This window comes from Hibiscus syriacus, unplaced genomic scaffold (assembly GCF_006381635.1).
Source record: "Hibiscus syriacus cultivar Baekdansim isolate YM2019G1 unplaced genomic scaffold, ASM638163v2 tig00005294_pilon, whole genome shotgun sequence".
NCBI classification, from domain to species: Eukaryota; Viridiplantae; Streptophyta; class Magnoliopsida; order Malvales; family Malvaceae; genus Hibiscus; species Hibiscus syriacus.
This window is the reverse complement of record NW_024062052.1, coordinates 857,883-872,754: the sequence shown is the minus strand read 5'-3', so window position 1 is coordinate 872,754 and position 14,872 is coordinate 857,883. Positions and strand designations below refer to the sequence as shown.

General features: G+C 35.4%; 1 protein-coding gene across 1 annotated transcript; it reads right to left on the bottom strand.

Annotated features, from left to right (window-relative positions):
- Window positions 1-10,428: 10,428 nt before the first annotated feature.
- Window positions 10,429-12,192, bottom strand: LOC120199039 (transcription factor MYB14-like). The gene is made up of 2 exons (XM_039200250.1): window positions 11,879-12,192; window positions 10,429-11,427 (listed from the first exon to the last, which is right to left on the bottom strand). Exons 1-2 carry the CDS (start codon window positions 12,033-12,035, stop codon window positions 10,580-10,582), a joined length of 1,005 nt encoding a protein of 334 aa, XP_039056181.1. The 5' UTR covers window positions 12,036-12,192; the 3' UTR covers window positions 10,429-10,579.
- Between the last annotated feature and the right edge of the window lie 2,680 nt (window positions 12,193-14,872).

Genomic DNA, 14,872 nt, shown 5'->3' with positions numbered 1-14,872 from the left:
GAGGTATAACCGATATCCATACCTCTAATGACCCACTAAGGTGGCGTGAGATACAAGCTTTCACTTCATCGCTCGCATAAGGTATCCACTGAAACTGAAATATAAATATACAATTCAAATAAATAAAACATTCTAATTATATCTAGCATTTTAAATTAAAATATTAATAATTAAACAAATTTAAAAACATACCTCAGACCCAGCTTTCGTATCAATAAGTAAACGAATTTCCTCTAACCCATTAGGTATACTTTTATGGTCCTTTCTTTTCATCGACCACCTATGAAATATAATATAAACTAAATATCACCCTATTTAATTGAAAATATTTAAATCAAAATTTAGTTCGAAAATTACCTCAACAATAAGGGGAATACATATGGTTCATTCACGATCGGGCATAAGAAAGGCATGCGGAACCACGCCAATGATTGTAGAAGCAAGAGACATCCACCGATAGCAGTTTTCTTATAATTCGTCGCCCGACACATTTCTCTAAAGAGAAATGCCAAAACTGCAGCGCCCCAACTATATCTTCCAGCTTCATCAAAATCGATCAGATGCCGCAACCACATACAATGCACCTGGTTGCGAGATTTGTCGGGCATCAATATTCCTCCAATTATTCATAGAATATATGCCCGAGCACATGCATTTGCTTGATCCTCTGAAGCATTTTCATTTAAAATCTCAAAATTAGCTTTCAACCAAGATAAAGCTATTCTACCTCCATTAAACTCTGGCGGAGCAGCTCCAAGATAATCAATGCACATTGACTGCCAATCACCATCCGCCATACCACACATCATATTTCCGTCGACGGGAAGCCCCAGATGCATAGAGACATCCTCCAATGTAATTGTGGCCTCTCCACATGGAAGGTGAAAAGTGTGTGTCTCGGGCCTCCACCTCTCAATCAGTGCAGAAATTAGGACAGGTTCGAGTTTGCAACCGCCAATAATTGTTGCAATATACCCAAACCCGGCAGAAGCCAAATATGGCAAAATACGTCCCGGTGTCGATATATGTGAATTTTTAATAAAAGTATCTAAAATACGATCGGTATCCTAAATAATATACATTATAAAAAATAAAAATTAATATAAATTCATAATAACTTTAAAATAAAAATAAATTTAAATATTAACATTAATTATAAAAAATATTACCATATCGCTAAAATGTCTGGAGATATGATCAATATCCAATCGCAACAACATTTCGTTTTCCATTATAACTGTAGACAAAACAATATAATTAGCACAAAAAAATTAATAATTCTAAATAAATAATAATTATATAAATATTATTTTAATAAAAAAAATAATATTTACATAAATATATTAATATAAAATATAATAACTATTTAAAAAAATATTAACATAAAAATAAATTTCTTACCACTAATAACAAATTTAAAACTCAAATAGTTGGAGAATTTGAGTTATATAAGAGAGGAAAATATGATTTTGGTGTGAAGAATGAGGGAGGGTTGAGGGGGTTTATATAGGGGAGGAGGAGGGGTAGTTAGGGAAAACGGATGGGGGCATTTATGACATTTAATGAAAGGCGCGTCTCCGAGGATGCGCTTTCCACACGTGGCAGTCGAGTCAGTGAAGGCGCGTCCCCGGGGATGCGCCTTCCACACGTGACATCCAACTCAGCGAAAATACAGATAAAACGCGTCCCCGGGGACGCACCTTTCGCCAACTCAACTGAAAGAGTGTCACTTCGAGAAATATATATTAAACAGTGTTAAAAAGATAAATAATTGTTAAATATGTGTCCGTTTGATCAAATGACCTCAAAATCAGACAAAAGTGGACAACTGTATAGAAATAATAGGCTTAGTCATTTGCATAAGAGATACAGTTGTTAAAACGACTCTTCTAAATTTTAGGCAAAAAGACACGTGTGGTCCTTGAACTTTAAAAAAAAATAATGTAAATCTTATCTTATTTTTTTTATTAATATGATCTTAAAACTCAAAAAAAAAAATCTAATGTGACATTTTGATTAATATTTTTTTTGTCATTGACCAAAGGTTCCATTAATTCTGTTATAAATTGGGTAAATTATATCGCTCATCACTCAATTATTTTTTTATCTTCTATTTTAGTCACTAAACTCTAAAACTTTTTAATTTCAGAAATCTTAAATAATTCAGGGATTAAGATTGTAGTTAACCCATTTTATTTTAAACACAAAACCTACCTCTGTGACCTAGAGAAAAACTAAAGCTCGAAAATCAATTTCCATGGGGGCAAGGACCTATTTACAAGATTTGAAGAAATATACAGGCAAGTACTTGTTCTTCAAAGAAACAACAGTTAAGTTTCGGATGGTAGTGAGAGTTGCAGGTAAAACCCCCGGCAATGCATTATTGGAGAGGTTAAGCAACCGAAGATATCTCAACCGTCCTGTTTCCGATATAAACCCAAAAATTCCATTAAAATGGAAGGAGGAAGAGACTCATTGAAAGAATTGTTGGAAAGATCGAGACTTTCAAAGTACTGAATCATTCCCAAATCGAAGGGGATCGAACCAAGAAGCTAACAATTCGGAAGAGACAGTGTCGTAACGCGAGAGTAGACATCGGAGTCGTTGTTTGTCCTTCCACAAGTCACCCCATTCCACGAACATGGCGTTTGGTCAGAGGAGTTCCACCTATGCAACACGTTTAGTGTGTAAGGAAGTTAATTTGATGAGAAAGTTGGGGATTCATGCTCAGGTGAATGTTGGTCTGGGACTGAGGTGGTTGAGGGTTGATGTAGATTCAACAATGGGTTGAGAAGGTTAGTGTTTATAGTGGCCGAATTTCCAATATTAAAACCAGAATTAAAGGGAGCATGAAAATTAAAGGAAGAAGAGACTTAAGGATTACCTGGAGGTGCCGTGACCATAGTGGGAGCATCAGCCGGAGACACTGTTGGTATAGGAGGCATCACGGGTGGCACAACAACAGGAATCGAAGGAAGAACCTGTGTGGGAGTCTGGTGAGAGTGTGAAGGGGAAGACTGTTTGGTCTGTGGATTTTGAGCTTCATCAAATACGACATGCCGTGAGATGTAGAGTCTGCGTGTATTTAGATCAAGGCACCAGTAAGCATTTTGAGTGAGCGAATAGCCCAAAAAGATGCAGGGAATGGATTTCGGCTCCATTTTGTGGTTATTATATGGTTTGGTGAGAGGATAACACAAGCAACCAAATTTTCTCAATTTGAGATAATTGGGTTGTTGACCAAAAAGAGCTTGGTATGGTGATATATTTTGCAGCAAGGATGTGGGTTGACGATTTATAAGATATGTTGTTGTTTGAAAAGCATGAGGCCAATATATGAGAGGTAAATTGGCATCATGAATTAATGTGAGACAGATTTCCACAAGATGACGGTGACGTCGTTCCGAGACACCATTTTGTTGTGGTGTTTGGGGAGCGGTGGTTAAATGACTTTAATTTTGCATTGAAACCGATTTTCAACAAGCTTTTTGAATAGGGGAAAAATTGTTGCAACCCCGGATTTTTTTTTCATGGGATAAAACCACATATATTTGGTATGATGGTCAACAAAAAGAAGATAATAGCGGGAACCATCTAAACCAACACAATGGGCAGGACCCCAAACATCAGTATATATAAGTTCAAGAGGGGCATTGCTCAATAGACTATTAGAAACAAAGAGTTGTTGATGAGCTTTATTGAAGGAGCAGAAAGAACATAAAAAAGATTCTTTATTTGTTGTGACTGGAAGTGAAAAATTGCGAACAACATTGTGAACAATTTTGGAGGACGGATGACCAAGACGTTTATGCCACCCGACAGGAGAGGTTCGTTCATGGACATTTGCAACCTTTTGGGAAACTACCAGTGTTTCCGAGAAGATGTAGACACCATTTTCACATACACCTCTTAGTAGGGTCACTCTCGTGCTCTTGTCCTTCACAAGAAAATGAGAAGGGTGAAATTCTATAAGCACATTATTTTGTGATGTAAAATGATGCACATATATGAGATTTTTAGAAAGGCTTGGAACACAAAGTGTATCGTTGAGAATAAAAGACTTCTGTGGTGATTTTAGTGTAAGGGATCCTATGTGTGAGACAACCAAACCTGAACCATCACCAAGTACGACTTCATCAGTACCATCATACTCAGAATGGATGTATAAATTATTGAGATCTCCGGTGATATTATGGGACGCAGTGGAATCCATGAGCCATTTATTTTCTGTAACATGAGAGGCTGAAGTACAATTGGCTGTCACTGCATTAGAGTTTAGTTGAGGACAAAACTTGGTCGTATGACCAATCTGATCACATAGTTGGCATTTGGGTTGATATCTCTTCTGATTTGAGTTGGGTCGGCCTGTGTATTTTGTATTCGACCTGTTGTCTTTATTTTGGCCTTGATTTCATGAGAAACCAGAGCGTTTGCCGTGATGCTTCTGTGAAGGATTTACAGAAGTTTGCTTTCGGTTGGTGTAGTTTGCTGACACCACAAGATGTTGAGTGGCTGCCTCTAGCCGCCGAAGGTAGTTGTCATGGCCAACCAGAAGGTCATGAAGCTCTTCAAAGGTCAGGGATTTCTCCCTTGCACGGATTGGAGCGACTATTTCCCTGAAATCAGAACCCAAACCGTTAAGAATGTAAAGGGTCAGATCATCGTCAGAGATGGGATGATCGATTAGAGCTATCTCATCAGCCAGTGCCTTTACGACATGAAGATACTCTGGAATCGATCGATTACCATTTTGAATCAAGGTAATTTCTTCCTTAAGTTGCATTGCCCTCATTCGCGATCTGCTAGCATACATGTGATTTAATTTTTCCATGCCTCGCATGACATTTTAGCGGTAGCAATGAGAGGAGTGATCGAGGTGATTGTGGAGGCAAGGAGGAAGGAGAGAATTAATTTGTCCTGCCTAACCCAGTGGGTTATTTGTAAGGAAGATGACGGGGTGCCATCAGATTCAGGACATACAGAGGTGCCTTTGACATAATCTAAAAAATTATACCCAATTATAAGAGCTTCAAATTGGGCACGCCATTGGGGGAAGGTGGAGGAAGTTAATTTCTCATTGATTTGTGCTGTAATGTTGAGAGCAACCAGTGGGATTTCTATGGGAGAGAAAAGTTGATTGGTTGGAGAGGAAGACATGTCAAAAGAAGAGATCGTATTCTCGTTTGAGTTTTGGTCGTCTGATACCATGTAAGGAATTACAAAAGATAATGCAATGGAAATTTTCCTACATATTATTGATGTTCTTTTAACATTATTTATACAGATTACATACAAAAGAAGTTACAACAATCTAAGTATAGAAAGAATGGAGAGATTTACAACGGCTAGCAAGAATCAAGCTGTATAATTTATTTATATTAATGATAGAAATATGTAGCACTAATCTTGGTAAGAATACTCGTACGATCTTAGGCTAGGAATCTGGGTAATTTGCTTTGACAGAATCTGCCTTGGTATAGTGGATCACCTAGAATAAAGAGTTTAAGAGAAACCAAGAGAACCCCATCTGTGTTCAGTCCCAAAGCTTTGATCACAACACCAACAAGAACAACGATCCACCATAAATGGATTTTATCACTGGAAATTGATTCTTGAGCTTTAGTTTTTCTCTCAGTCACGGAGGAGGGAGGTGGGTTTTGTGTTTAAAATAAAATGGATTAATTACAACCTGTGTATGAGGTCTCTGATTTTCAAAATTGAAAATTTTTAGAGTTTAATGACCAAAATAGAAGAGAAGAAAATAGTTAAATGATGAATGATATAATTTACCCAATTTATAACAACATGAATTAACGAAAACACTGGTCAATGATGGAAACATTGGTCAAATGACTACATTGAGTTTTTTTCTGACTTGGAATGCTACATTAATCCAAAAAAATGATGTAAAAATGTAAGAATAATATGTACTTTAAGAATAAAAATATATTAACCTAAAATAATATAATCTTGTAACAGCCTATTCTCATATATTTAGTAAACATTTTAAAAAAACTTTTGAAACAAATAAAAGAGTTGATTTTAATTTGTGGGATAATAGATTAAGTGGTGGAATTTAAACTTTAAATTTATTTATTTGAATTTATTCAAATAATTTTGAAATAGTAGTTCAAATTTTAATGGTTAGAATTTATTTGTTAGGAAAATGATCGTATATTAGAAGTTTTTATTCACAACAAGAAGATGAAAAACCGAGGCGTATCTGGCCATATTTGTCTATGGATGGATTCAGTGCAAAAATTGAAGGAGGTTGTAAACTTGAACCCACCCTGATTTCTGTACTAAATGAGAGATGGAGGCCAGAGACACACACGTTCCATCTACCATGTGGGGAGTGTACCATTACGCTAGAGGATGTTTCAATGCTACTGGGGCTCCTGGTAGATGGAACTGCCATTTGTGGTGTGTTAGATGATGATTAGGGGGTCTATGGAGGGAGTATCTTGAGAGTAGCCTGCGACATTTCAACAGTGGCCGAATAAGATTAGGGTGGTTGGAAAATGAATTTAAAGAGTTGCACGAAAATTGTTCAGAGGACGAGGCAAAAGCATTTGCCCGTGCAAATATACTGCAACTCATTAGAGAGATATTGATGTCGGACAAATCTCAAAAAACAAGTCCATTGTATGTGGTTGCAGCATCTGATAGATTTTGAAGTAGTTGATACACTGAGTTAGGGTCTGCAGTGTTGGCATTTTTATTTAGAGAAATGTGTCAGGCCACAAAATATAGTAAGACTGCTTATTGGTGGGTGTCTCATGCTTCTCCAATCGTGGCCATGGTACCACATGTCTTTTTTGTGCCCGATCATGAATGAGTCATATGCCTTTCCGTTACTTTCAAGGTATCAATACTAAATTTATTTTTAAATAATGTTTTTGATTATTATAGAATGGTATATATATATATATATATTTATATTAAATATGTGGTCAAGTAATAGGAAAAATCATCGTGATATCCCACAAGAATTACAAGATATCTGATTACTTATTGACAAGAAAGCTGGTGTAGAGGTACGTTTTTTAATTTTAATTTTTTATTTAATTGTGTTTATATAATTTGAATCTCATTTTAATTTTGATAAGAAATCTATATTTTTGTTTTTGCTCAAATGGTTTCCATTTTTGGACAACGAATTAAGGGTTGCATCCCACTTAACTTGAGTGGACTATTGGATGTATGGGTGGCGATTGTGCCCCTTATTTGTTATGCTATTGTTGAGTGGCATCCGATTGATTGCGTGATTCGTCAATTTAGTTTTACACAATATATTCCAGAAGCACGAAGAAACATCGACAATATACATAACATCGATATATGGGGTAAGAAAGAGGTCAATTGGTTGAAGAAGTATAGAGACTGGTTGACGATGTAGGAGAACCGACATCAACGTTTGCCCCATCAACAATATATATTAGAAATTGGTTGTATGGTTTCACCTGTCTATATTCAATGGTTCAACACAAACGGGAAGCCATTCTTAGTTTCCGACGTCACAACATCATCGTCCCCCCACTACTGGATAAAAAGCAGGCACTTCCGGGTTGTCCTCAGCTATGCCACTAGAACCATCACACCAGCAACCAGCGACACCGGTTTATATCCCTAACCCTTCAATTTACATGGGGACACCGCCTCACTTTCAAACGCCCCCGCAGCTGGTTCAGAGGTCATATCTGCCAATTGGCATGCCACATCCGCCAATTGATATGCCATATCCGCCGGTTCATATGCCATCATCGCATGGCTACACATAGAGATCACAGGGTTTTATGACACCCACTGGCTAATATTTTTCGACCATGCTCACAGATCCAACATTTAGTTCATACGCGAATTATTTTGTGGGTGATCCTCCACCACAAACACCTCATCCGCAGTATGCGTCACAAACATCGATATCTGGTTATTCACAGTTTTCACGGTTTTCAGTGAGTCCAGGGTCCTTATTCTACAGAGGTTATACATCGACATTCAACCCTTATCTAGATAATGTTGTTTGAGAGTGATGATGACAATGAGGAAGATGATGATTAGTATGAGGATGATGACGATGATGATGATGAGATTGAAGAGGAAGAGAAGCATATAAGAAGAAACCCTCCTCGAACTAGACGACCACCACCTTGCGAAACACATTCAAGGAAACATCGATAGATCTAATAAACTTGTAATCTCAATAGATCTAATAAAATTGTAATCTTTTCATTTATTGTTTCTTGATTAAATATTTGACTCTTATTTTGTTTTTTTTATTATGTATTTATATGAAGTAAGTTTTTGTAATATATGATACGCTTCCCTAAGCCTAAACTCTAAATCCTAAATCCAAAAAACCCTTAAAACCAATTATAAAATACTAAACCTAAAATCGCCCTGAATGAACTGAAAACTGCTATGATCGGGAGGCGTGCTTTCTAGGACAATACCCATGGAAGGCGCATTTCATGGCACACTCCTTCCCTCCCTTTTGGGTAAGGCACGTTTGGTCATGTGCACCTCATTCTCTCTCTTAAAAATGGGTGTTAGATCGGGCAATATTTCGGAAACGGTGACTGACAGGTAATATTTAATTCATAGGGTGATTTTTAGGTCAAAAAGCCGAATAAATGGGCCTATATATTTTTTATATATATTTCTTGTGATTTTTTCTCAATAGTTAATACTTATAACCACAATAGGTTTTTATAAGATGTAAGCCTAATTAATAATTAATGGAAGCAGATTTTTTGTTCAAATCTTCTCAAAGGATTGAAAGTATCATTGACCGATTAATTGCACAAATTAATTAATACTTAAGAAATGAAATCCTTTCTCAAGAAATAATTAGGATAAGAACATATGGCATTTGAGTATATTTAGGAATTTCATAAACATATACCTTAAAAATACTTTAAAAAAAACAAATGCTTGGCAAACAAAAAAAAAAAACAAATACTTTAATTAATACTTATTTATAAAATATGAGTTGCAACAGTTGTAAAATATGAGTTGTGACAGTTATAACGGTTGTAACGGTTCACTTATTTTAATTTAGGCGAAGAATCTAGTCGGTAATTCTTTTAGGAGACTAGTGAACTGAAGACGATGGATAGGTCGAGAAAGAGAGAGATAGAAAATGCGAGAGATTCATTCTCTAGCCATGCATTAAGGCTTTAATGTTGGTGTTAGACCTAAGATAATGACTGCTATTTGTAGGTTGATACCATGAGTTGACCTGGACATTATATAACAAACTTTATCGATGATGAAATTAACAGCGGTCAAATCAAGAAACATTAATTGAGTCATAGGAAATCTTTCTCCACCTGTAAGACCTCCGGAGTTCTTAGAGACTTCGGGAGTTTCATGCCATCCATATAATTACAATCTTTTGATTTGATAATTGTCATTCTGATCATGGGCAAAATTTGTTGTGTGATGGCTAGGTGAACTCACTTTTTCAACCTACAAATAACAACCATAATCTTAGGTATCACACAAATACTAACAATCATTATATAAGCCTCCTGGCATAACCACAGAAAGAATCTTTCTTTTTCCCCCCCTGTTTCTCTCTATAACACTGTTCATCATACTCTTTCAAAAAAAAAAAAAAATCATTGTTTGTGATTCTCCACTCAAATAAAAAAAATTTAAACTACTTACCATCATCCCAACTTACATTTTACCACCACATATCTCATCCTTAAGAAAACCTTTTGACATTGATCCGATTTATCAACATTTTCTATGGTAAATACTACTAATTATAAAATTTTGACCCTAGTTTTCATACATCTAAATAGCTGGGCAGTTGATGTGATGCGTGTCTCCTTCAATCGGCCCTCAGCTTGTGCTAAAACAAAAACAAAACTATTCCCCTTTTCTTTAGCTATTATCATCAACCCATTGCTTCAAACTCCAAAGGATGTCCATTAAAACAAGCAGTATATGAATATCTTGAAAGGAACTTCCAACAGAAATGATTTTTGACCCTTGTCTACTACTACATCAGCTACTCATGATGGTTCCCTACGAAAGCTTTACTTCTAACAACAATATTGAAAAGCTGATGATTTTCCTTTTCAGATTACATTTATAATGTAAGGATGCAACTGCAACCAGCTGTTTAGGTTAGAATTTAGAAATTTTAGATGTATATTTATAAGAATATAGCTGGAGTTGCATTTATATTTTGTTCACATGTTCGCACCACCACCTTTCCACTTTGAGGAAAACCTATACTGCACTGTAATATTTTTTCCTTGAAATACTTCATACAGGTCAATTGTGGAACAAAAAATTGCTAATGGTTACTGTTTTTAGCAATTCAATACATTAAATTGAATGCAGCAAAATGTCTGAAAACTTGCACATATACCTTATTAAAAAAATTGGAAACTGAAGCAATTTTCTCTCTCCTAACTGCTTAAAAGCTAACATTGTCTTTTCTGCTTAACTTTTGCATGTTGATTATGAACATGTGTGATCATAATGATGCAGGGGAAAGCACAGCTACAACTGCTATTTATACTAGGAAAAATAGTTAAATAAGATGGGTTTTTTGTGATGATCAAGAAGAAATACCAACACCAAGAAAATCTATGAAAGGAACATCCGTTGTTTTGTCTGCTTCATCTTCTTGCTCCTGCTGGGAATCATTTGTAATCTTGGGTGCAATGTCGTTTATGCTCAACAACTCCTCCATCATCGCACCATTATTGCTTTCGGAATTAGCACCAAGTCTGAGATAACCAAAAGCACTTGGAACGACCCTCCTGTAGTTTGGAAACCCAAATGCACTGGAATTTCTGAAGCTGCTATAATATGCATTTGAATGATATTTATAAAGAGATTGATGATCTAAATTCTTTGAGGTGTCCATGGAGTAATAACTTGAACCAGTAGGCAGCAAATGATTCTTTCCGTCTCTTATTGATAACTGGGCGCCTGAAGATGAATTATTTGAAGCCACCATTGTCGATGAAGCAAAATTCCAAGATGGTGAAGAAGTAGTTGATGTGGATGAGACTGAGAAAATCCTATCTTTACCTTGGTTTTGAAACTCAAAAACCCTACTGTCTCCGAACCCAATTCTAGAGCTAAATGCCTCTTGACATCTTGCTAATTTCCTTGAAGTAGTGAAACCAGCAGAATATAGCTTGGAATCGCTAAAAGTATCTTGAAAACTTCTCTTGCCGCATAGCTTGGATTGTTCCCTTTGTTTTCTTGCCATTATAACATGCCAATGATTCTTCACTGCATTATCGGTTCTACCTGGAAATAGTCTAGCTATCAATGCCCATTTGTTCCCATGGATATGATGAGCAGCAAGGAGCCTTTCTTCTTCTTCTTCTGTGAATGGCCTTCTATTGATTCTTGGGTCAAGTTGATTAAACCACCTCAATCTGCAGCTCTTACCTGGAAACACAGATGTAACAAAATTAGGCCATATGGGTGTGTAAAATTAAAGGGAAAGAGACGAAGAGATCAATCTTATGTTTATAATCAGCTTCATGATTGAAGATCACAAATAACATAATTATAAATCATGTTTATATCTTACTCCTGTGCTATTGAAACTTGAGATACTGTTATTAATTAAAGAAAGTTGCTTAGAGAAGAAATATATGACTTATGTGCAGAAAAAATGAAATCTAAAAATATACTAATCAACAACCTCTATATATATATATGACAAAGCCAACTCTATCACGGAGGAAGAAACATCTTTTTCTGATTTAATCTTTTAGGTTAGAATCAGCTTATGATCAACACTTTGCATGTTTGTACATCATAATTTAACAATTCCCCCAAAGATTAGATTTCAAAAGTTAAATCAAGTTTATTATATATTTTGCAATCAAATCACCTGATCTTCCTTGGAGCTTTTCTGCAATAGAATTCCAGTTCTGTGCACCATACTGTTCCACAAGTTGCCTGAGCTTTTCATCTTCTGCAGGTCTCCAGTGCCCTCGAGGACAAGACTTGTTGACATCATCACTAGAAGCAGCTCCTGAATCTTCCATGGATAAATTAAGATGGCTATGTTAATGATCAGTAGCTAGGTAGATAGGGAGGAGATCAGCAGCTGTACAAATGTTTGTCATGAAGCATAAGAAGAAAGAAGCCTCCCCAAAGAAGATATATATATAAAGGGGCAAAGGGGAAAAATGAAACAAGAAAGTGCGGTTGGTTTAGGGTTGTGGATGGGAAGTCACTTTTGTTGGTTTTACACGACACATTAAGCCAATCTGTATCTGTAGAACCACTGACTGACCCTTTCTTTCAACTGTTATGCTATTGGCCCATGAACAACTCTTTTATATATCAACATTTTCTCAGCTATCATATATACATATATAAATATACATTTTCTTTATTAATTGCTTGCTTACTTGGATCTCTCTCTTACAAGTTTAAGCCATGGTATAACGTTAAATCAAGCCTGGTGATTAGGGCAGCTAGTAATTTTTATTAAAGGGACAGTGGTGCAAATTCATTAACAAGGGATCATGATTTATAACCATGATTTATCACCTTTAATATACTTTTATTTCATTTTCCAAGGTTGTTTTGTCACGTTTATAGTGCATGGATTCCCCTTCACATTATTAATCAACAGTTTTATATATATAAAGCAACAATGCTGAAGTTTTGGAAGTTTTCTCTTCTGGGCACATCGTGCTTCAGATCGGAAGCATCTTAACGTATAATATTGCTGTTGGAATCAGTGGCCAAAAAAAGTTGGTAAAATTGGAAGCTGTCGTACCAAAATCAGGAACAAGATAACGTTATGATTAGCAAGCGTTTTAAAGCATGCACATGCACGCACTATCGACATTTGTTTTGATAATTTTCAGTACAAAATTATCGGGCTTTTAAGTATTTTTTTTCAAAAAAAAAAAAAACTCTTTCGTGTCCAGGTGTGTCTGACAATACGTATTCTGCGACCGAACACCTGTTGTTTAATTTGTTCAACATACCTTAATATTTCTCATGATAATAACAATTTCATGTAATAAGACAAAAGAAGCTAACTTCTTGATTTGTTTTCCCATTTTATATTATTATTTTCCCCTATGGTAAAAACTGTACGTATTTTCTTCAATAAAGTCGTCCGTTTCATAAACCATTAAGGGTGCCATTGCACGTTTGTCTTCCTTGTTATATCAATAACAGATCAAACCAAGCATAATTAAATATGTAATATCAATATGATAAACAGTATGTCAAGATTGTTAATTATTTTATCATCCAAATCGTGTATTCATATTTATTCTAATTAACGTAATAATATTTGTTATATCAACAATCGTGATATAATTAAAAAATAATATTTATAAGATGTGGCATGTATCCGGTATGAAAGCAATGGATGCGGAGGAATAATAGGAAGAAATGGACAGAAACAACAGTCGGAGGCTCGGAGCTATAATATAATGATGAGGAAATATAAACTTACTTAAGGGTTAAAGCAAATGGCGTGCAAGGACGGCATCGAGAAAAGTATGGGTAAACCGTCTGCCTTTTTTCATTCTTACATGCAGATGGCAAGTCAAATACAAACGTTGAAACATTATGTTGAAAAGTAATTAGCGATAAGCTTATTACATATTCATTGGGTTTTCTCAAATGATTGAGATTTCATACCATGAAAAATTAAAACATCTTAAATTCCTACAAAAAATGTGCTCATTGATCCATCTAAACGATGTTGTTGAAGCATGATTACTTGACCGGTTTACGATGAGCTAGCTTTTGAGTAGGTAGGCGAGGTTTGGTCGATCAGGTTACATGTACAAATCAGTATAATAAACCCAGAGAAGAAAGTTCTTTCTGGAATGTATTGCAATTCTGGAAATTTTCCTCAACCCTTGTGCTTGACTTGAAACACATGTACATAAAACATGGCTCAAAACACCATTAGATAGCTTGAGGGGGCCTATCTCAAAGACTTGCAATAGTAATGATTGCAAAATGATGTATGTGCATGGAATCTCCCCTTTGTTAATGACAGTGTTACCAACATGCAATCTTATGTTCCGAATGTATGATTCAGCTCGTGGAAAAGAAATTAAAATCTCAATTTATTTGTATAATTTAATTAAAATACTTACTAAGCAAATAATTAGTACTTTGTTTAAAAGTAGAAGGGTTTGGAATAGCTTTCCAAGAGTAAATGAAGAGGATGGAATTCAGTTACTTAGAGAGCCAAAAATATCCAAAACTAATTGAGACGTCCTTGTATTGAAAACCACCACATTACCTATATTTCTCCCCCTCCACCTTCCCAAGAAACATACAACCAAACCCTCCCTCCAACTACACCCATTTTCAGCATTTATATGTATCAAACACAGAAAAATAAAGACCCTACTCAAATTCCTCAACAAACTACTTTGACCCCCCCCCAATATTAATTTCAAATTTAAGCGTTGGCTTTTCACCAATCTCATATGATTTTTTTTTGTCACTCTCAATTCTTTGTTATAATAGTTTTTTTTATAAACTACATACGATAGCACGAAATTTTAATATCTGTATTAATTATATCACTAAAATTTTTAAATTTGGGAGTTTACAATGACTTTGATGATTTTGTTGAACTATATTTTGATATAATAATTTATGGCAAAATGTTTTTAGACTTGAATTGAATTTATTCAAAGTTTTCAAAAATAATTCAAAGTCTATCTAACTTAGAATCGGGCACAAAATGTTTTTCTGGACAAGTAGTACCGATACCATTCTTACAATATCGATACCTCATGAACAGTACCGATACTATTCATATGGTACCGATACCAAGGTAAGGGAAGTATTGATACTCACTAGGTAGTATTGATACTACCAGCATTGCTCA

What these genes read in the sequence shown, in the direction of transcription:
- LOC120199039 (XM_039200250.1), bottom strand. Translation starts at nt 12,035, where the DNA reads ATGGAAGATTCAGGAGCTGCTTCTAGTGATGATGTCAACAAGTCTTGT. An exon ending in AAAGCTCCAAGGAAGATCAG is followed by an intron (nt 11,428 to 11,878) that starts GTGATTTGATTG and finishes CTGTGTTTCCAG; the next exon opens with GTAAGAGCTGCAGATTGAGG.